This window comes from Calliphora vicina, chromosome 1, assembly GCF_958450345.1.
Source record: "Calliphora vicina chromosome 1, idCalVici1.1, whole genome shotgun sequence".
Classification (NCBI taxonomy): domain Eukaryota; kingdom Metazoa; phylum Arthropoda; class Insecta; order Diptera; family Calliphoridae; genus Calliphora; species Calliphora vicina.
In genome coordinates this window covers 53,515,849-53,539,698 of record NC_088780.1, presented here as the reverse complement: position 1 = coordinate 53,539,698, position 23,850 = coordinate 53,515,849, and the positions used below count along the sequence as shown (strand labels likewise).

General features: G+C 30.5%; 3 protein-coding genes across 3 annotated transcripts; 2 read left to right on the top strand and 1 right to left on the bottom strand.

The window, feature by feature from the left end:
- Positions 1-73: 73 nt before the first annotated feature.
- On the top strand, positions 74-2,197 carry LOC135949090 (transcription factor Ouib). The gene is made up of 5 exons (XM_065498551.1): positions 74-344; positions 413-1,137; positions 1,336-1,470; positions 1,543-1,653; positions 1,722-2,197. The coding sequence occupies exons 1-5, from the start codon at positions 192-194 to the stop codon at positions 1,852-1,854; spliced, it is 1,257 nt and encodes a 418-aa protein (XP_065354623.1). The 5' UTR covers positions 74-191; the 3' UTR covers positions 1,855-2,197.
- A 2,031-nt stretch (positions 2,198-4,228) lies between these two features.
- Positions 4,229-15,526, bottom strand: psidin (phagocyte signaling impaired). Its single transcript, XM_065513373.1, has 10 exons — positions 14,757-15,526; positions 10,095-10,319; positions 9,541-9,734; positions 8,845-9,143; positions 7,508-7,661; positions 7,174-7,446; positions 6,915-7,110; positions 5,636-6,768; positions 5,180-5,369; positions 4,229-4,906 (listed from the first exon to the last, which is right to left on the bottom strand). The coding sequence occupies exons 1-10, from the start codon at positions 14,812-14,814 to the stop codon at positions 4,719-4,721; spliced, it is 2,910 nt and encodes a 969-aa protein (XP_065369445.1). The 5' UTR covers positions 14,815-15,526; the 3' UTR covers positions 4,229-4,718.
- A 1,968-nt stretch (positions 15,527-17,494) lies between these two features.
- PIG-L (phosphatidylinositol glycan anchor biosynthesis class L) lies at positions 17,495-22,231 on the top strand. Its single transcript, XM_065513359.1, has 4 exons — positions 17,495-18,482; positions 18,545-18,835; positions 18,946-19,039; positions 20,727-22,231. The coding sequence occupies exons 1-4, from the start codon at positions 18,023-18,025 to the stop codon at positions 20,902-20,904; spliced, it is 1,023 nt and encodes a 340-aa protein (XP_065369431.1). The 5' UTR covers positions 17,495-18,022; the 3' UTR covers positions 20,905-22,231.
- Positions 22,232-23,850: the final 1,619 nt, after the last annotated feature.

Genomic DNA, 23,850 nt, shown 5'->3' with positions numbered 1-23,850 from the left:
ACACAAAACTGATGACAGCTGAATTAATGACATTTTTACCATGCACAGGGTGTTTCATATTGACTAAACTTAATTAATGTTTAGAGGAAAAGTATAAAACATCATAATATATATTTTTATTATTTTAATAGACGCCGGAAGGGTTTTCGCCGAATTCTAGAGCTTAATAATTTTCATTAAAGTAGTTATCTATGAGTTCTTTCGATCCCGATTTGTCACAACCAACTTGTCGAGTTTGTTTACAAAACAACCATGATGAAGAAATGTCCTCAATTTTTGATCTGGACGCGGACTTCAATGATCTTCACATCTACGAAAAAATTGAACAGTGTGCTGGTATTAAGGTAATTTCAAGTGATTTCCCTGAACTTGTAACTCCAAATAATATTTGAACATCATTTTCTTATTGCAGATAATACGCCATGATAAAATACCAACATTAATATGTAGCGACTGCTATGGGTTTTTAAAAGTTTCCTATAAATTTCGCACAATCTGTCGCAATTCCAATGACTATTTAAAAGAATTTGTTGTTAGCGGTAAAACCAGTCCGCTTTTAGAGGAAGCTTTGCCCAAAGAAAATCCACTGTCAATAGCTGAAAAGACCTCTGGAAGGAAAGGCAAACGTTCTCAATACAAAACAAGAATAAAAGAAAGGGATTCTCCACAAGTAGAGGACATAAAAAGTGAAAATGAAATGATTGTAAAAAGTGAAAATGATAATGCAGCTAATTCTAACGATTTCAAAGAGTTAAATGGTGAACATTTCGATGAAATTGATGAAATATGGTTGGATCCAGATTACCAAGATGATGATGATGATTTTGATGTTTCTATAGGATCATTAGAGTTGGATATCAAGGTTGAAGATGAAGAAATCGATAAACCTAAGAAACCAATTAAAAGCAAAAAAAAAACAACTGTAAAACCTAAAAAGGCTAAAGCTAAACCATCTAAGACTCTGGACATCTCTTCGGATGGTGCGGCAATAATACGTGAGAAAAAACCCAGAGCTAAGAGAGAAAAGAAAGAAAAAATGCCACATATATGCGAAGTTTGTGGGAATATATATCAGCGTCGCTATTCTTTAGAGCTCCACATGAGAAGACATCGCGCCGAGAAACCGTATGAATGCGAGTAAGTAAAAAATATCATGGAATAAAAATTAATATATAAGCTGTCGGTTTAATAACGCCCTATAGTTTTAAGTGTAATTTTGTTTTATATAAATTAATTTTTTATACTGATTTATCTTTGAAAACAAACAAACAAATCTGTAGTTTGTAATAAGTAATTGTTTATTTTAATTAAATTATTTCTTTACCCCGCTTTTAGAATTTGTAGCTATGCATTTCATAGTAATTTTGAACTAATACGTCATATGCGAAAACACACTGGATCTAGACCTTATAAGTGCAGTTATTGTCCTCGAGCCTTTGGAGATCAGTCAACTCTAATAAAACATGAGAGGTAAACATAGCTTTTTAATAAACAATTTAATTTACAATACTTAAAACATTCCCAAACTTACGTTATCCATAGAATTCACCGCAATGAAAGGCCCTTCAAGTGCGATACGTGTGGCAAAAGTTTCACCTACTCAAATGTATTGAAATATCATATATTAACGCATACAGGAGAAAAACCATACACGTATGTTTTCCAGGAACATTTTATTACACAAAAATTATTTTTATAAAATTTTTTGTTTAAATTTTCAGTTGTGAAATCTGTGGTAAATGTTTTACAAGAACTCATCATTTACGTGCTCATTTGGAAACTTTGCAGCATCAAAATGACCCAAGATCTAAATTGCAATTGCAAAATATTAGAAAAAACAATATAGGCCAATAAAATAAATTCTAATAATCACTTAACCTCTGACTGAAAGACAGTATGCTAATAAATTGGACTTGAACTCCGTTTTGTTTTTCTAAACAAGGACCTAAACCTACCTAAAATCTCGTTGATCCTACGAGACCGGATTTTTTATATTTCAATTGCTCGTGTTTTGAACATTAATCGAAGTTTTTTTTTTTAATTTTGAGCTAACTCTCTTTCATTCCGAGGTTAAACCTTTAATTGTTTGGCTAAATAATTGAATATAAAAAATTTTACACTTAAGTTATAATCAATAAATGAAGGATATTGTTGCATGCTGAACCTATTATTTTATAAATTACTTCATCTCCCTCACATTGAGATTTTTATTATGTAGAATTGCAAAATTTTTCAAAAATATTTTAAAAGTGATTTACAAAATAATGGTGTTAAATATTTTAACAAAAGTTTAATTAATGTGCTGTTTTTCTATAGCGAACGAATACTTTGAGTGGAAATTTAACATGAGTTTTGTTATTGTAACAAAAACAAAATATGTACACGTAAAACGTCCACTCAAAGCACTCGTTCGCTATAGAAAAACAGCACATAAGTATCTTGGTTGTTTTTGTAAAAAAAGTATTGTTTATTTCAATAAAAAAATCGAAATGCATGTATTGTAATTCTATTTAAATTAAAGACGAATTTGGCGACATTAATTATTCGGTATCTCTTTTTCTGATAAATTGACTTTTATATACCACTGATATGGGCGAATTGGTAAAATGGAATCATATAACTTTAAACAAGTAAGAAGCATATTCGACTGTGCTGCATCATATATACCCTTCACCATAATGATTGCAAATAATTTTTGTTAAAAACTAAATTTGGTAAAAAAATCGGTCGGTCCGAATTTCTATGACATTAATACGTCGCTGGAAAGGTCTTTGAAATGTCTTTCATTTGATATCCATATTGTCTATGTTAATTAGATAGTAAATGAGATATAGGTCAGCCATTTGTGAGTCGATTTTTCCGATTTTAAATAGAACCGTTTTTTTGCTTAACAAAACGTACAACACTAGTATAAAACGACAAAAATAATATACATATTTAATTTCTATGTGTAATTTGTTTAATTTTGTTTTCCAGTTATCGTTTGTTTTCCATTTTATTAGCTCCTTTTCTTGATTAAATTCTTATTGGCCAAGTTATTAGCGAATTTGAAAATCGATTTTTGTCAGAAATATGAGTTCTTTTTCTTGATTAAACGCTTATTGACCAAGTTATTAGCGAATTTAAATATTTTGAGTTTTTATATAAAAAATCTGATTTTGTTCAGAAATGTGAGTGATCACAGATCGAGCTCCTTTTCTCGATTAAACGCTTATTGGCCAAGTTATTAGCGAACTTAGATATTTTGAGTTTTTATATAAAAAATCAATTTTTGTTGGGAAATATGAGTGATCACAGATCGAGCTCTTTTTCTTGATTAAACGATTATTGGCCAAGTTATTAGCGAATTTTGAGTTTTTATATAAAAAATCAATTTTTTGTCCGAAATATGAGTGATCACAGATCGAGCTCTTTTTCTTCATTAAACGCTTATTGGACAAGTTATTAGCGAATTTAGATATTTTGAGTTTTTATATAAAAAATCGATTTTTTGTCAGAAATATAAGTGATCACAGATCGATCTCTTTTTCTTGATTAAACGCTTATTGGCCAAGTTATTAGCGAATTTAGATATTTTGAGTTTTTATATAAAAAATCGATTTTTTGTCAGAAATATAAGTGATCACAGATCGATCTCTTTTTCTTGATTAAACGCTTATTGGCCAAGTTATTAGCGAATTTAGATATTTTGAGTTTTTATATAAAAAATCGATTTTTGGTCAGATATATGTGTGATAACAGATCGAGCTTCTTTTCTTGATTAAACGCTTATTGGCCAATTATTAATGATTTAAGATATTTTGAGTTTTTATATAAGTAATCGAATTTTGGGCAGCCGTTTTCCGATTTTGGATAAATCGTAAAAAGTGGGCGTGGTAAATTTTTCATTCCGTATGAACATAAGTTGGACTATGACCAACATTTAAAAAAAAACTGATGCAATTACCAACGAACATTTGATTTTTTTATATAGATTATGACAATATGACATGATAGGAGACCTTATGAATTGACCAACTATATTATATGTACTTTTAAGAAGTTCGAAAAGAATTATGTTTGATAACAATTTGATGATGTTTGCAAATATTATCTAATCCGGTTTTTTAAATGTTAATTTTTAATGTTATCCTACTTTGAATATAACTCGATAAAGTCTTTAAGTTAATATTGTGGAAATTACAAACTTATCTATTTAAAAAGATATTCAAAAGAAATCCAAATGCCATTGTTTACATGTTTATTAAAATCTTTTATCTTTATTTGTTTGTGTTTTATTTAATCACACTAAATTATATAAAATATTTAAATAAAAAAAATAGTTGAAAATAACTATATTTAATAAGAAACAACTCTATCAGAAGTTAAATAACAATAAAAGAATTGCAATTTATCATTTTATAAGTTTATTATATGAATTTTTAAATGTTGATTTTATATTGACTTTTATTTAATTAATATAATTCCAGTATATGTATATTTTTGTATAAAATAATAATGTAATGCTTATCTTTGTTTTACTTTATTACTTGAACGAAATATAATCATAAATTTTAAACAAATTGAGAAGATAAAGATAAAAAAAAACAGCAGACTTTAAAAAAACACACATGTTTCATAAAACAAAAAAAGCGCCTTAAATCGTTTTATTATTTTAAATATAATTAATATTATATTAATTAATAATTTGTTTATTATAAAGTATACTACGTATGGTTTTATTTACTTAATAACATGCGAACTTTATCATTTAATAGATTCCTCAATTCGGTTACCATAAATTCATGGGATTCTCTGAATGTTGAAGCAACATCACCTATCAGTGTAGCCTCCACTTCGGGTTTCAAAGACATATCAGACATAAAGGAATTTAAATTTCTAGGCAGTGCTGGTGTTTTCCAATTAACTGAATTAAAAAAATGGAAAAGTAAAGTAAGATTTATGATTAATATGTAAAATAAAGAAACATTCTGTAATTAATCTCCTGACGCAAACAAAAATATAGAATTCAAATAAAAATTTAAACATTTAAATATCTCAAACTTTTAAGATTTCTAACATTTGTTTGCTTCAGAAAACAATTATTGAAATGTCGTAAGAATCCCCAGTGTTATTTTTGAGTCGTTAGTTGAATATTTAGAAGTATTTTATTTAATTGGGCGATTAGTCTTATACTTACTTAATAATTTATCACAACGTTTGATTTCTAATTTCAATTGACGCATCAATTCAATAATTAGTTGACAACGTTCTTTTTCACTTATTACTTTTTCGGCTTCAGCATTTTGCTTTCGTTTTTGTTTGGTTTTTGGTGATGCTTGGAGTTTTTCGTGTATTGCTTGTAAAATGAAAGCATATAGAGAAATTATCTGCAATAAAAATTAAACGAGAAACCATATTAATATACACATAATATAAATGTACGAATTTCAGATGTGATTATGAGATGAGACTAATTTGGCAAATAAGATTCGCCACTGAGAGAACAATAATTGTTTACTTATAAGATTTATTTACTGATTGTAAGGCCTAGGCTTTAAAGGCAGAAACAATATTATAATAAACGTTCTCACTCACTGTATATACCCTTATTAACATGGCAAAATATACAAAACACCAACATTTCTCCACTTACCTCTAAACACACAGCCACTTTACTTTGCCACTCACGCCTTCGCCAAAGACCATCTGCGGTGGCATCATCGCTCTCTTTTATGGTCGATTCACACAAGTTCACCACATCCACCACATTATCACTGACCACTTTACATTGCAGCGATAGATTGGTATCGCCCACATACATTTGCTTCACTAAAGTGGCCAAATCACTAAAGAACTTTTCATATGGCATCTCGAGTAGTAAATGCAAACGTGTTGGCAATAGATTGACTAGAAAACGATTGTGTAACGGTTTAATATCGGCCGAACGTAAACGTTTAAAAACTTCCAGCCATGAATCGCACAACGATTCTATGATGGCGATTTCTTTGGCAGGTGTGGAAATCGAATTTTGAGATTCCTTGGCATTGTAAGCCGCAGCTCGACAATACTTAGCACTCAGTGTTGGATGGAAAAGATCAACGAAAGAGGCGATTAAACGCAACAGCAGCGAACGTATATGCAATACTTCGGTTTCCTGATGGAACGACTCTTTGCGTTGCTCCTCCACATCCACTAAATGTACAGGATCCCAGCGTATGAGAGCACCCAAATCACGATTGTCACTTAATTCATGCCATGAAATACGATCTTCTGCGGGATCGATGGACATCACCATGTAGGTGTTAAGATTTTGTTGAACATTACCATACAGCATAACCAAATCACACAATTGAGCCTCTACGGAACTTGACACATAATGTAAGCTGTTCGTTAGACGTTCTTTGAAATTCATAAACTCTTCCAGTTTTGAAAATGTACAGAAACGATAGGTCAGCGCTATATACTCCAAGCGCTCCTTGTAGCTGTTGGTGAAAAATTTCAATGTTGAATCGAACACCGAACGACACATGGAGAAACGACCAGATAACACCAGGGGATTACAGTGTATATAACCCATGGAATCCAATTGTATTTGTTTGATTTCCAAATAATCGTACATCTCCTGGGCGCCCAAATGACAGCCCAGCATGTGGTAGATTTTAAGACTTAAAAGTTTTACATGGAAATTACTGGTGCTGTTGCGTAAAACATACTGCAGCAGGCAGAGGGCTTCAAAAATGCGATCCGAAGTTTGTTCTTGTTGACTGATGTCGTACATAACATTAGCTAAAGTAAATAGAAAGGAAATATTAACTTAAGCAGATTTATATGTTTTATATTAATTAAAATTTCGAGTACGGAAAGGATGATTTAATAAAAAAAAACTGTAAATCTGTTAAGTACTGGAAAAAATTCTTATTTTTATTACAAACCTGCTAATAATGCATAAGGATCTGAGGGTCCCATATCTGTGGGTAATAAATTTTTGCCAAATGAACTTAAGCCATGTTCATAGTGCAATTTTAATGCGGTATAAAATGCTAAACTATGCTCTACTTCTAATTCCAAATGTGATCCACAAATGCGTGAAACTTGCAAAGCACAAATATGTTTCTGCATTTGTTCTTTCTATAAAATAATATGAAAATTAATAATTTATGTACTTAACTTTTCCATACTATCTTAACTTACATTTTGTGGTAATGTGGTTGAGCTAATGCCGCTCTCCAGCAACAATTTATTGGCCAATTCTTGTCTAGCTGGCATTGAAATGGAAGGCAAAAACAAGGTGATATCATGGGTACAACAGGGTTTATCACCAAATAAGCGGAAATATTCTAGAACTAATTCGCCAAAATCGCCCAACAATTTTTGGGCATCCATATCAAGCTCACGCATACGTTTGTGCAACTCTAAGCGGGCCAAATAAGGACCACGCACCTTCTTCTCTGCAGATTCGATAAGCTATAGAAAGACAATATAATTATGAGTTTCCATTGAACTAATTTCAAGTCACCTTAAATACCTGACACAAAAAATCGTGGCACTCATCTAAAGCGGTCAATGTGGTTTTCTCTTTTTCTTCGTCGGTTTTTTCGGGACTCGCTTCATTTTGCTGAAGTTTTAGCAGCTCAAAGCAAGTGGTTAGATAATCCTGATAGTAGTCCCAACGATCATCTCTAAAATATAAGTAAAATTTTATTTTAAAGTTAATTTTCAACATTTTTACTGAAATAAAACTAGTTTAGCTTTAAACGTGGTCGTTTTCAGCTTTAATTGTGACTATTTATATGGGGTCTATATTGACAATTTATGTAGATATCCAGGACGCACTCAGGGCTTTGAAATGTCATATACATTCGAGCATACTGATGTACTGTAAAAGAGCTCTAGAATGAGGTAATGAGGTAACAGATGAACTGGCCAGACAGGGTTCAGATCTGGACTATAGTAGTAGCTACCGAGGGGTTAATAGTGACATATAGGGTCACTATTATAGGTTGATCTTCCGTGATTCTACGAACCAATCCTGGAACAGTAGGGCGGATTTCAGGGAGTCTAAAGCCATCTGACGAAAGTTGAATACATAAGCAACCAAAATACTAAATGGATTGTATAGGAGAAGTATCAGGTCTCTAGCAGAGTGATCACTGCTCCATTGGAGCCATTATTTATAAATGGGATAGTGGCTAACAGGATTTTTGTAAGATGTGCGAGGATATCAATGAGTTAGAAACAGAAATACATTTTGTATAAATGTCCTAGATTACAGCGTCTCAGACAAAAATGGCTAGGGAATAGATTCCACGATGAACTGGTGGTTATAGATACATAGATACCATATAGGCAAACTTCTAGGATTTATCAGAGGAATAAGCTGGCTTTCTTGAATGACAGTTCTTCGGGAGAATCCCGGTCTATACTTTTTTCTGTCCTTCAGACCGGGATTTCATAATCACCTCACTTCTTTAATTGTTTTTTTTTTCTTATTAATTAGGCCTTTTCCTGAATTTTATCACCACGGATCCCATTGATTATCCGAGTGGAATTGTAGTTAATAGTACACACCACTATTTCTATTTTGCTCTCATCCTTTATTTCTTGTGTGGCTTTATATAGTCCTATTTAAGCTTCAATTATGCGCAGTGAAATTGAGTTTTTAACAGTCCTATTCAATATTATATTATGTGTCTTTATATATCCCCATTTTAGCTTTAATTATTTGAATTTATATAGTCCTACGTTAAGATCACAACAGTTTTGATACATATTTATATGAATTCAATTGTATTTTAGTTGTGAAGTTGAACACATAAAATAAATAAAGAAAACACAACATTTATATATTCCTATTTTACTCACTCATCCTTTAATAAATCCTTAAGCAACACATTGCAATCTTGCCACATTTTGAGCTCTTTCAATAAGTTTATCTTCATGTAGATGGGAGCACCTGGGTATAATTTTTCGCACACCGGTCCATTCAGGAATTCTAAAGCTTCTTTGAATTTCTCTTGTAATTTTAAAATATGCAAATACAAATAGACTTCTTGCTCCGATTCCAGTTTATTTTCTTGGATCATTTTATCCACCATACGTTGGGCCAACGACAAATATATTTTACGCTTCATTTCATTATGACTTTCAGGGCCTCGTATTCCCTTAAAAATAAAATTATACAATTGATAAAGATATGTAAATACAAACGTAATAATATAGGGTGATTAATTTAGAGTTTTTTCATTGTTTTTTTTATTTTGCAGATTTTTATTTTATAATTTTGCGATTCGGCCTTGACAACTGACCATCTAGATCGTGTGATATTACACCTCTGTATTTGTGAAGTCAAAAACCGATATATATATTCGAAATTTAGACCTTCTGTAAGGACCGCCTACCGCGGAGTCGCGGACAACATTTTAATGTAAAATAAATGTCAGAGATTGTTGTTTTGGGTTTCATTTACAATTACAAAAAACTCTAAATGAATCACCCTATATATATTTTAACATGTTTTTTTCCTCATTTTGAAAAAAAAAAATAATTTGCAATACACACCTGTAATACAACACTCATAACAGCCCAAAAATAATAGGCATTTTTAGGTTGTCCCTTATACATTTGTAATGCAACCGATTGTTGTGCTTTAAAATCTTCCAAACGAACATGCGATATGAAAAGATGAGCCAATAGTTCCTCATTGTTGGGCGATTGTTTAACAGCGTAATTATAAATCTCCACAATTTTGTCCACTAGACATGGGAAATAAAAAAGAAACATAAATTAATATTAAAATAATGTTATAATTAGGAAACATGTATTATGTTTACTGTTTAAAATTCAAATAACAAATAAATCCCTAATTGTAATAATTTTACAAATGGCATACCATTCATGTGCATATTATTTTAATTGTTTAACATACAAAAACATAAACCGACAGCTGTTTTGAATAATTGAAATGAATTTCATCTAATTTAATTTTATGTTAAAATAATTTGTCTGCATTTGCATAAATCCTACATTTACACATTTGTATGCATTTCTTTATCTTTATCGTTTTATTTAATTTTTTTTTAAATTTTGTTTCTTTTGATTAATTACCCACGTACATTGCTCTAGTTCTTTGTAGCAAAATGACAGCACTTGCAGTGTAGCATCATCCACAGGCTTTTCATCGGCAACTGCTTGCAAAAAACTATGACTTTCTTCGTAACGTCCCAGACGTAATAGCGCCAGACCTTTAAGTGCTTTGGCACACAATAGACTTGGATGTTTTTTTAAAACTTTTTCGCTCTCTTGCAATGCTTTTCGATGATTGCCAAGCTCCAAGTTGTCTACATTAAAAAAAATAAAAAAAAAAAATATACATCATAAAGCACAACAAGTATTAAGATTTATTATAATTTTAAATTAATTTTAAGCGAAATTAGTTAATAGCATATTCTTAAATGATTAATGTAATGGGTGGTGGTGGTTTACAATTAATTATAACATAATTTTGTTCAGATAAATTAGAAAAATTAAGAGAATAGAGTAAAATGTTGCGACAATACTTTTTTAAACAATTAATTAAATTGTCAAAGGAAGAATGTATGTATATTTTGGGTACCTAGAAACAGGGCTATTTTTAAATTGTTTAATTTTTACATATATACATATAAATTCATACAATAGCTGCCATCAATAGCTGTCAGAAACATTTCTCAGCCTCAGCATACAGTACATGACAAAATAAAGTATGACTATACTTTTTAAAGTCATAAACAATTTTACTCCCTGTTTCGTTGATGACATTAATTTATTATGTTTTTATTCTATTTTTTCTACGAAACTTATTATGGAGCTAAAAATACAATGTCCAGTCACGTTCAGAAGAAATTTTATTATTGTAATATTAACTAGTCTATGTAATAATAAAAACTCATCATGACACTAGCAATTTTTAAATAATAATTCGAATTATTTCTGTAACGGTACTTTGGCATATATCGGTCTGACACAAATTTAAGTGGTACTTAATTTCTGTAGATTTTAACAATGTTGTCTACCGATTCGAAACGTTTTAAAGTCAACGGTTATTTCGGCAACGGTAGCTTAACGGTATTTTAATGTAATTTGTAATTTTTTAACAGTAATTTCATCCTGAATTCAATTATTATTAAAAACTAGCTGTCCCGGCAAACGTTGTTCTGCCATAGCTCACACAAAGTTTGAAGACTCCCACTATAATAGTACTCCACATATGCAATAATACATTTTTACTTTGTATGGGTGGTGCCATGCCCAGTGTTCCTATTTGGGTCAATTGTGAATCTAAACCATCCAGGGACCCACTCAAATACATACAACAAATTTCATCGAGATCGGCCCAGCCGTTAAGGAGGAGTTTAGTTACTAACACACGTACAAAAGAATTCTATACATATATAAAGATTAGAAAAATTTAAATAATTTGAGAAATTTATTTTATTTTAAATTTTAGTATTTTTATAATTTAAATTATCTATAGAATATCGGTAACTGTATTTACGATTATATAGGTAATGGTATTTTAGCGATAACGATGAATTAGCGATAATGGTATTCGAGCTGAAAGGCATTATAGGGGTAACGTTAGCCAACCTTGGTATTTGGTGTAATTGTTTAATGATATATCGTCCCCTCAATAAAAGAATAGTGTATAATAGGCCGGGTCGATTTGTATGAACGATCAAAAAGTAAAAAATCGTATAGCAGAAACGCAATCTAAGGTTAATTCTAAGAAAGTTTCCTCAAGAAACCTAGGTCTAAAATCAAATCCTATCTTGCACAATTCGTCTTTTATCCAATAAAAAAAAACTATTAAAAAAAATTTATATTTAAATATCATTGGATAAAAGACGAAATGCGAAAGATAGGATTTGATTTTAGACCTATGGTTTCTTGGGGAAAATTTCTTAGAATTTTCCATAGAATGCGTTTCTGCTATACGATTTTTCGTGAAAAAAATCGACCCACCCTAATGTATAAGTATATAGACCATTATTTTTTATTGCATAATAAGAATCTACATAACCGATTCTATATGTGGTCAAAATTTTGTGAAATTCTACTTCCACAAAGTGTCAAAAGATCAATTGAAATATCACTTTTGTTCCAGGTGTCTACTAACTGGGGTATTCAATCCGTTAACCGTTAATTGGTTTACCGATTAATTTTCGTCGGTTAACTGTTCGAATAATTCAAAATTGCCGATTTTCAAATAACGAATAAACCGATTAATTTGTGTTGGTTAACTGATTAACCGGAATTTCTTTTTTTTTGCACTTTAACATATTTTTTTGTTTTTAATTTTCCATTTTAATTCAAATACAAATGTCATAGTAATATATATCATATTTTTTCGTACATTCAAGAAATATGTTTAATTTACATGTAATTGTCGGATGAGAACATGATAATAGACGAAACTGGAGACACTACTGAAACGAGTTTTTATCAGAACTTATCGAAATTATTAAAAGTATTTAAAATCTAAAAAGGACTCCAATGGTATAGAATTTTATATGCTTAGAAAAAGCTTAAAAAATAACTGACAAATTGGATATTCTTTATCACGTCTTACTTTCGATTTCTTCAACATCTATAATCAGCGAGAGAGTTTTTTCCAAGTCGAGTTTTATTAAAACTAAAGAAAATTATTTACTTTTTGGTTGAATTGTTATGTTTTGTTTATTTTTTATGTTTTTGTTCTTTTTATTAATAAAATACTTCAATAAGTACACATAATTCGTGATTTAGTTTCAGTTTAAACATTTAAATAGAAATTATTCGGTTAATCGAATAATTTAAAATTAACCGATTAAATCTAAACCCCGATTAATTATTTGTTCGATTAACCGATTAAACCATAAACCCGATTAATTGAATAGCCTACTACTAACACACAAATTTTAAACTCAATTATTTCGAATTAGCAAAAAAATTATACACTACTGTTTTATTAAGGGGACGATATTTGGTTTCAGTTTTGTTTTGATAAAGATAAAATTGGGTTTTTCGTTTGTATGTGAATTCGACGTAATATAGCCACGCTCTTACACTGCTAGAGTTGTCAAACAGGTCTTCGAATTATTCGGAAAATCTGTTTTTAGTTTTTTTTAACCTTCGCTTTAACAATACCCACCCGGGTGACCACATCGTTTTTATTGGATTAATATTTTTTTTAATTTTGTTTCGATTTAAATGAAATTTGTACTCACTGAACAAATTTTAGAGTTCTATAGAATTTAATAGAAACATTTTAAACTTTTTATAAGGTTTTTTCAATTTTTTAAAATTTCGTTCGTCGCATATATATAGTGTCACCCGGGTGGGTATTGGTAAACCATGAACATAAAAACCCTTTGGTAAAGCGAAGGTTAAACCGGTTTTACATAAGGATGTGTTTTGAGTTATTCGACAAAATTAATTTTTTTGTCTCGAATTATTCGACAAAATTGAATTTTCGATGACCACCAAGTCTCAATTTAAACAGTCTGTCATTTGAATTTGTGGCAAAACCTTATTATTGTCTTATTGTGTTTGTAACTAATGTGACCCCTAGGTCTTTATCTAACTCTAATAAGTATGAAGATAACTCAATATCAAAAGCGAATATTTGTTCAAACAATACTAAGTTCATGTACAAATATTCATCATTTTAAGTTATAATAATAAATTTTTCTAATTTGGTAAATGATGTCTTCAATTGAGATCTATAAAATCACTTTGATTGTATTTTTGTGTTACTGTCATACCAATCCGAAACATCATTTGTTCTTGGCACAAGCACAATTGCTCCAGACACAATATTTGGCAATCACTAACAAAAGCGGAATCTGGTGGTACGACTAAAATATCATTTTCATCGTTTTACTTTATGAAATCAATATATTTTTGAAGCAGCGAAAATTGATTTTGACCTATAAAAATATTCTGTTAAAAAACTGTAAAATTTTAAATTTTTTTTTACTAATTTCGCCCATTGCCCTCAAATGGGGACAGTGTATTAAAATGATGCCTCGTTATCAATGTACGCACGTTGTGGTACACTGCGGCGTCCTGTTGGCACCAAGTTCATAGCATCGAACTGGTCGTAAAAATAAAAGTTAATGTAACACTGTAATAATACAAATAATTATACCCTCCAATATGATAGGTGGGAGAATACATATTATGAATTTGTTCTGAGGTTTGTAATGGAAAAATAATGGATATATGTCAATCTTGTTGGCTGTTTTCCTTCCTTGTAAAGATTATGATCTATGTAAAGGGCAATCGACTAAATTTGTTTTGTGTGTGAGCAATAAATTAAAATATAACAAAACTAATTTGATGTAAACTTAACATGTATAATAATTGGTCCATCCATGATACAATAATTGTAGAAGGTAGAATCACTAGGGAGAGTTTTCAATATTTAGCCCTATAACGTCAAACTTTGATTTTGATTTTTTTCATATTTTTTTATATTTTCTTTTGTTTGACGTTACAAGAATTGTATAATTGAGAATTTATTTTCTACTGGGTGTACCTTATGTTGTTGTATTATGGGTCCATCTCCGAAAATAAATTTAGATTATCATCGAACTATCACGGTAATACTTTCTGATTCTGGACTTCAATTGTGCGGGACAATTTTTAACACCATTGTGGGTATATAAAAAAGTATAAAATAAATAAATCCATCTCATTTTCATAAAATTACACCACCCATAACAAAATTGTAAATTCATCATTATAGAACTTACCATAAATTGGACGTAAACGTCTCTCAAATACAGCGGGATCTTGCACGTGTTGTGACATCACGTTTTAGATAATGGTCTGACTGACTGTCTGTTTGGCTATAAATTAACTTTTAATTATTTTTAGATTTTATGTTTTGTTACACTGCTTTACACTTCCAAACAAGAAATATTGAGACACTCATATACGCGAACACACACACTCTTTATTCCCCTTGAATTCAATGACCTGATGATATTAGGGAGCTCTTTAACTGACATGCACCTTCATTAGGTGGTTCAAATAATTTACAATTTTTTTTATCACTTCAAAGTTCATTTGCAAAAAAAAACGAATAAATAATTGCAGGTGGTCAATGCAATTAGAAATTTATTTTCGCTTTTTAATTTATACAATGTATTTTCTATATATATTTTTTCTATATATAAATGAAAAAGAATTCTTTTTTTTAGCTCACTACAACAAAGTTCTCGTGCTCTAATTAATTTTTTTTATTTTTTTAATTTTGCATAGATTTTTTTCTGCGACCGGTATATGTCTGCCTCGTTGCACGCGTAACTTTTTTTATTACAGTTTTGTAATGCCGAATATTTTTGATAGAATTTTCATAAAGGAAGTATAGTTGATTGTTATATAATTTGCATTCCAATTTGAAATTAATATTTAAAGAATTTTTTCATAGATTTTCAATGAAAATTAAAAATTTTCTTAGCGACCGCAATAAAAAATATTCTTTTTCGACGGAAAGTCAGCGCAAACTGCGAATGTGTTAAATGTCACATGAAAAGAGAATTAGAAAACAGCATGAGTTATAGGGTTGCTAAACTTTAAAAAGTAATATATTGAAAATAATAATTTAAAAGTATTCCTCAAGTAGGTTGATTAATTTTTTGGTAATTTGCAGACCACATACTATGTTTCTGTTTTGACTGTTTATATCCCTTACAGTAGGTTTTAGATCTATAAAAATCTGGTTTCAATTTTAGAATTGTAATGAAATTTATCAAATGTGACATTTGAAATTCTTGGTAGATTCGCTGTATGATTTTGTATGTAGTCAGTCTCATTGATTTTTTTTGGAGAAAATATAAATACATAATTTGAAAGAATTAATAATTTTTTTTTTAAAAAGTTGCACCTCATGAACGGTTATCACTGGATCCAAAATATTATGGTAAACAAACTAATGTTTATTTTAACGTGTGTAACATTAATAAATTGTTATATTCTAATAAGGTTTTTAATTGCTTGGGAAGTAAAATATATATATATATTACAATTTTCAATAATTTGTATTATCAAGATTTGTTTAATTTTGATCGATAAAATATTTTTTACATAACATCTAACGAATTAACGTTGTTAATAGTATATGAATTTTATTTTGAGTGTACATACAAAAATTATTACAGTGTACTTGTCGGGTTCATGCCTTTGCTAAACATCTGTTGGTAGATTAATATGAAAAGTCAAACCAAATACGGTTATTCGGTTATTTCCATCACACACAATAAACGTGTTGGTAACTTTTACCACCAATACCAAAAAATGTACATTAAAAAAATCACAAGAAAATAGCAAGCGTAAATATATGACTCGGTCTTTGTTTCAGATTCTAAGCCCCAGTCTATACTTGACAAATATTTATCCTAACAATTAATAACGTTTGTTATCAAGACTAAGTTGTCTGTGCAAAAACCTAACAATTTCGTCATATCGAAGCAATAATATAGACTATACCTGTATCTTTTTATCTTGACAACTATAAACAGGTTAACACTGCAGCCACACGATCAAGATTTTCTTGATAGTCTTTTACATATACTGTTTGTCAAAATTTATAAAAATTTAAAGCGGTGACGTAGGCAGCACGCAACTTGAAAACAATTTTAGTACAAATTGGACATAAAAATGTAATCAGCTGTTTTCTTGAATGAAAAATTGAACACCAACTTGAATGTGAAATTGAATGCAAGTTCGTTTCAATTCTTAAAAGTGTGAGTGTATTAGTAAAAAAGTGTGAGTGTATTAAAACTTGAAAGGCAAAACTTGATCGTGTAACCCCCAAGTAAGATAAAGCTAATGTCACAGATTAGTACTGATATGCAACAAATTACAGTTGTCAAAGGAGTATTATTGAACCGTATGGTTCATGAAGCGTGCCAAAAATCTATTTTTTGATTTTTGATTGTCGGTGTCACACATTGTGTCCTTAAGAGAAAAAAATATTGTGCGAAGACACTATACCCCGGTGTAAAAACACTTCCGATGGCCAAAGGCCATCTATTCAATAATAAATAAATTATATCTATCGTAATTGACAATTAAAAAAATAGATCGAATTGACTCAACGTAAGACATGAGTTCCCCGATGCTTATACCAGACTTAAAGACACTTCTGTTATGCTGAATGCATTCTATTAAAAATATTGCAGTTTTGTTAAAAATATGGAACATGTTATAAAAGAGTTGTTAAAACACGTGGTTTAACATGCGTGTTGAAACATTGAAAAAACGCTGAAATGATATGTCTATATCTAACACTAACATCATGTTAGTGTTAATGTTAAGCATTTCTTGCCAGTTGTAGACAAAGTGTAACAATTTTTCTATGGTTAAAAAAATAGCTACAAAATCGCAAAATTTTGTAGAAAAACGCCTAATTGCATTACTGCACATTATTTTAATGTCAAAAAATAGACGAGGAAAAAAACGGAAGACAGGAATACCAGTAGAGCAGACATAGAACATTATTAAAAAAAACAAATGAGGCCTGAATTCCAACAGATAAATAAATCTAATAGGAAAAAGCAAATTGGGACCATAGATTCTAGTTTCCTATAACTCTGACAACAAAAGTTTTTGGCCGAAAAAAAGAAAACAACCGATTAATAAAAAAACTTTCAGTGTGTGTGCTATAAAAGAAAAAAGTTCCTGGCAATTATTTTATAGATACAATTTTACATATTTTTGGTTTAATTCGTTAATTTTTGGTGGCTATTGTTGGCTTTAAAGGAGAATTAAGTGTTTTAAGAGCTGAAATAACAAGATTCTAATTGGATTTTAAACGGCTGCTAATTGGCAGAGACAAATAGACTGACAATAAGATTTAAATTCAACAAATAGCAGCAGCGACCGCAGTAATATAAAAAGAACAGCGACGACAAAATAAAAGAACAAAAATAAACATAGTGCTGCACAAAGGTAACAAAGGAAGGAAGAGAAGACAAGATTGACATTTTTTCACATAAAGGTTTTTTGCAATGAAATGAATGTGTCTTGGCTGAATGCTGTCATTGGTTCGATCATCAATACGACTGTGACAACTTGTGGCTCGGCCACTGCTCACATTTACGAAGCCTACCAGCTGCAGCGCGCACAATTAGTGGGCAACTATACGGTGTCCGGTGTGCTACAAGATACGTTTGCTGCTCTCCAGCCCCAGGCGGTATATAAACGTTTTGTGAATACCTCAGCCGAAGCCCTGGAGCACTTGATATACGCCATTGTGGTGTACTTGTTAGTATGCCTATCCATTTACGCCTTAATCTTCCGTTACAAAGGTCTGGGCAATATACGATTGCCATGGCCAGCAGCAACCACAACTGCCAAAAGAGTTCTATTTGTAATTTCACATCCCGACGATGAGTGTATGTTCTTTGGTCCCTTGCTCTATTCACTGGCTCAACACAAGCAATGTCAAATTTATTTACTTTGTCTGTCGAATGGTAGGTCTAGTATCACATTTATTTTTGGAAATTTTTAATATTTGTACCCTTTTTTGTTGCAGGAAATTTTGAAAAACAAGGTGCCGCACGCCGCGAAGAATTATGGCAGGCCTGTACTCACCTAGGTATACCCGAGGGCAATATAATACTAGTCAATGCTACCAACTTGCCCGACGATCCTAACGTCGATTGGAAAACTGATGCAGTTGCCAATATTATTTTGCATACTGTCGAATCGTTGGGCATCCAAGCTATATTCACGTTTGATCGTGACGGTGTTAGTCAACATCCAAATCATTGTGCTGTCTATTACGCAGCCGCATCCTTATGTTTAGCTAATTTATTACCAAAAGGTAAGTCAGTTAATGTTTCTGCCATGGAACAAAGTTAAATCACATAACAAAATATTTTTTATATTGAGAAACGTATGAATAATTAAATAAACGTAATTTCTTTTTTTCAGATTGTAAATTCTATGCCTTGGACTCAATAAATTTTTTAAGAAAGTATTTATCTATTTTTGATATAATATGTACATGTTTCATGTCAAAACATTGGTAAGTTTTTTTTTATTGTACTTAATATTTAAATTTTATATAAACAATAACGAATCAGTTTCTGTAGCATAAGGTTAAAATTTATTGAACAGGAAAACATCTAATCTACATTTCGCACTTGATCAACAAGAGGGTATTAACTCAAAATTTCACTTTTTGCTAGAAATCAACTAACAAAATCAATATTTATCTACTGTAAAAATTTCGACATATTCCGATTTCTCTTTCATCTCGAAAACCACATTTGAGTCCATTTTCGTGATAATGTAGTGACTACTTTTATATCAACAAAAAGGTATTATTTTGAGTTAATACAAAAGTTTAAATAGAAATGCATCGTATATTTTCATTAAAAATGTATTATATTTGGATTTGAGCCTTTATTCAAGATAAAAATAATCAAATTGTATTATTTAAATTTGGTTGTATTTTGAGTTGATACTGTTTTGTTGATAAAATTTGTTTAACTTTACCCAATAAACACACAAAAACCTAAAATTCAAGTGGTTGAATTTTGACTGGAATTCAATTTTAATTCCAGCATTTTTTTCAAGTATTTGTCAAGTAAAATATGTTTTTTTTTAATTGTCAATACATAATGAAATTTAATTTTAATACTAATTTTAATAATAGTTAAAAGAGGACCAAAATATAAACCAGCTAGAATTAAAAATAAATAATAAGTGTTCTAGATAAAAAGTTAAAGTAAGTTCATAATAAAATGGTGAAAAAAGCTAAATCAGAGAATGGTGTTGAATTAAAGTGTGATACAAGTGTATTTCAACCCTTGAAATTTTAATGTATGACTGGAATTAAATTTGCTTTACACTTTAATTCCTGCAAAAATGCTTATTTTTTGCAATAATTGGAAAAATTTAAGAGAAAAATAGTGTAATTATATTTTAAAATGGAATTTGCTTACTATGATGTAAACAGTTTTTAACCTCTACTGAAAATTTTAAAATTTTGATATAATAACCTCTTGTTGATCAAGTGCGATTTGTTTAAAATATAAACAAGCCTTATTTATGTTCACACCTATGAAATGAAAAACCGAAAATAATTTGTCAACAAATCCTAGTGTTATATTAATAAGAATTTGCTGCCATTTGTGCATTAAAGTCTTTTCGAAAAAAACTGTGACAGATTTCCAATGTTTTTAGCCCCATGAGACAATTTTTGGGGTTTCCTCTTTCTTATATCGTATCATTTATTCTTACCTCATTGTAAGGAATCGTCAGTTCTAGAATGTACTGCCTCCATTTTTATGTCTATTCTATGATTACGCTCGATTTGTACGCTCGATTCATGTTCGCTGACCTCATTAATTTATTGTTTAGTTGGGGGTAGGGTGTTTATTGATTCACATGAGGCTACAATTAATTATGTATTGAACCATACTATTATTTGGGCAGCCATTAATAAACTCAAACTTAATCTGGAGAAGATAAAGGCGTTGGCTTTTGGATTGGTTATTTACATATATCGTTTGAACGAAATAAAGTGCTTATGTGGAATAGCATGTATCTGATATTTCGGCTAAAGAGTTTTGGACACTGAGTGACTGATTTTGGACTGAAGGCATCATTGAGCCATACTTCTTACGGAAGGCTGACATGACCCTTGGATAAAGTCATTTATAAATTCAGTTTTTTATATATATTTTTATCTTTTTTTGCATTTCCAGGTGCATTTTAAGCTGGCAACAAGCATCGGTAATACGTGGTGCCATGAAAAAGCATGAATCACAAATGAAATGGTTTCGTTGGCTCTACATTATATTTTCCCGCTACATGTTCATAAACTCAATGCGCGAAGTCAACTTGTACGATGTTGAATTGGAAATGCAAATACACGATAATTGAAATGGAACTCTGATCATGATGCTGGATGATAATGAACACATGCTGTAACCAAAAGAAAACAACCAAAACGAAAACAATTTAGCAAAAAAAAAAAAAATAAACCGTACTACCTTCGGAAAACAGATCCAAAAAGAAAAATTTTAAATCCTATAAAAAGTGTTTGACACAATTTTTTTTTGTTTTTTTTTTGTTGATTTGCAAAGCTTAAACTAATGGCGCTAAAAAGTCGCCCAGACGATTCTACATGTAAAAATCAAACAAACAAAAAACGCTTTATAAACCTAGATATTTTTTTTAAATATTAATATACATATTATTTTCATTTGTTTTTCTTGTTATTATACTTTAGGTATAAATATTTTTTGTTTTTGTATAATTTCAGGTTTAGTTTGTAGTTAACAACTAAATATTATCATTACTTTTATTTTTACAAAATATTTTTCCTATTACAAGCACTGTAAAGTAAAGTGTTTTAAAAACAACTTTTTTTATACAAAATAAAAATTTAAGAACATTTCTTCTTAAGGCCTGGGTACATATCCGAACCATTTCTTTTAAATAGAGCTGGTGAATTAAACAAATAATTATATAGAATTTTTTTTAGAATAAAACATGTTTGTAATTAAAACTTAGCCAATTACCTATACTTTTTAAAAACTCCGGAACAGTAACCGAAATTCAATTAGGTCTGACATTTACTTTAAGCTCCCACGAAGTAACTTTTAGGTCATTATTACCAAAGTACTCAAAAGTCTCTCCAAATTAACAAAAAGTGATTTATATTTGCTCTTTAAATCTTATGTCTGTGTCTTAATTGAATTTCGTGTACTGTGCGTCTAGAGATTTCTTAACTTTTGAATCCACATAGTTCCGATATAATTTTGTTTCTTCTTTTTTAAGAAAAATTCTTAATTTCTTTGTAAATTCAACATATTATTTAATTGTTTAGTACACTATTTAATGTATTATTAATACAAGTATATAAAAATAATAATTGCAATTTATAGCTTTTAATAAAACAAAAACATAGGAAAAAAACAACAACAATAGTGTAATATTTAATCTAAAGTATGTTGTGTTTTTTTAATGATTTAATAAACATCTTTTAGCCATAGTAAGAAATAAAAAAGTAATTCATAAGTTTAGGATGTACTTTATTAAATATGTATATTTATAATAATGGCAGCGAAGCGATGAAGACAAAATGTTTTAAATCTTTTTAATTTGATTTTCTTCCTTTTTTTGTATAATAAATAAAAAAAAAAAACAAACAAAATATTTATAAAATAAAAAAGGCAATTAATTTTTCTGTTAACTAAAAATAAAATTGTTTTTTAAATTTTTAAGACGCCATATTTTTGGAGCTGAGGTGATCTCGAGTCAAAAAGTCTATGACTGTTGTATACTTTGGGATCGATCATCCCAATTGAATTGAATGCCTCATAACGGGTATTTTTTTTAGACGTATAGAACTTCCGATAGCGATAACAATAGAGAATAGACATAGAGCGGAAACTCTCCTGTCAAAGACCTCACTTTTTGACCTTTACAATTAGTATACTCTGGCAAATCATCATGCATAGCTTGAAGCTTGAACAACGCTACCAAATTATCCAAATTTACATTGATAACCAGTCATCGATATGCGCATCTTATAGACGACTTTTTTATCGCAAAATTGACCACATTACATCCCCAAAAAATCACTGTTATGTGCGGTTTACATGCCGAAGGCGTCATCGGCTCATTTGTCTTTAAATCCGAAACCAGAGCGAACAGGGCTAACCCATGCTGGCTGATTGCAAAAAGCCTACCAGCGAAAGATGGTATGACTTCAGGTAGTGAGGTTATCATGGTTGTCGAGCATAGTACCTCCAAGGCTGCACTTGTCCTCGCTGAAAAACAATCAGCACCCATCCATACTCTGGGCTCTGCGGATCAAGCAGTAGCCCCAGCGACAATTGTACAGGCTGGTCCGTCGACTTTGACGTCGGGTCCTACCAAAGTACTCGCTCCGTCTCCACGGACCAAGCTGCATCTGTATTGCTTAAACGGCAACATTCGAAGGAGGAGCATTTTCAGCAAAAAATGCAGACAAGGACTAAACGTACAAAGCGAGGTGAAGCTCGGATTGTCAATAGGACATACAGTGAAGTTGCAAGAAACCCATTATTGACAGGAGCGTGAGTTACGGAGCCATATCACATGATAATTGGGTGATGATCCGTCAAAAGATGTTAGGGGTATACAGTCAAGGAAAAAAGTCTACATACACCCTATGATTTAGGGGTTTTAGAGAGTTCGTGAAGAAAATTAAAAAAATTTTTATGTCAATATTTAAGGCATTAATAAATAATTTTATTTATAAAATAAAAAATTTAATTATTTACATAATAAAAATAATAATAACAAAAACATTAAAAAGAAATATTATTTAAAAATTTTATATAAAACAAGTGGGATGATCATAAACGGATCCCATATGAATTACTTCCCTCGCCCCCTTTTGATAGGTAACACTAGGGATATGAAAGCGCTGTGGAAAAGCTCACACTGTCTCTTTGTGAGGTCACAACGCGAACGTTGTGACCTCACAACTGGCACAGTTACCCCCAGTAACACGAAGTCTGGTTATGTATTAACTAATAGTTAAACTGACAGTTTACATACAAAAATATTTTTAACCGACAGTATTACTATTAGTTAGGCCATAACCAGGCTTCGTGTTAATGGGGGTTATAATAAGATATCAGGCAGGGACATTCGTATATATACTGACAGTCAGGCCGCAATAAAATCTCTGACAGGTGTTTACACAACATCTAACTTAGTTATTTCGGTCAAAATGGTCAACGAAAAAAAATACGCGAAAAAATAATTGAAACTTTTCAAAAATATCCAATATGGTCATTATAAGGAAGACTTGAACATTGAAAGAAAAGCTGG

Coding starts and splice junctions, on each gene's coding strand:
- LOC135949090 (XM_065498551.1), top strand. CDS start 192: ATGAGTTCTTTCGATCCCGATTTGTCACAACCAACTTGTCGAGTTTGT. Junction 1,138..1,335: donor GAGAAACCGTATGAATGCGA/GTAAGTAAAAAA, acceptor CCCCGCTTTTAG/AATTTGTAGCTATGCATTTC. Junction 1,654..1,721: donor ACAGGAGAAAAACCATACAC/GTATGTTTTCCA, acceptor TTAAATTTTCAG/TTGTGAAATCTGTGGTAAAT.
- psidin (XM_065513373.1), bottom strand. CDS start 14,814: ATGTCACAACACGTGCAAGATCCCGCTGTATTTGAGAGACGTTTACGT. Junction 7,662..8,844: donor AAGGATTTATTAAAGGATGA/GTGAGTAAAATA, acceptor CTTATATTTTAG/AGATGATCGTTGGGACTACT. Junction 5,370..5,635: donor AAGTGGCTGTGTGTTTAGAG/GTAAGTGGAGAA, acceptor TTTTTATTGCAG/ATAATTTCTCTATATGCTTT.
- PIG-L (XM_065513359.1), top strand. CDS start 18,023: ATGAATGTGTCTTGGCTGAATGCTGTCATTGGTTCGATCATCAATACG. Junction 18,483..18,544: donor TTTACTTTGTCTGTCGAATG/GTAGGTCTAGTA, acceptor TTTTTGTTGCAG/GAAATTTTGAAAAACAAGGT. Junction 18,836..18,945: donor AGCTAATTTATTACCAAAAG/GTAAGTCAGTTA, acceptor TCTTTTTTTCAG/ATTGTAAATTCTATGCCTTG.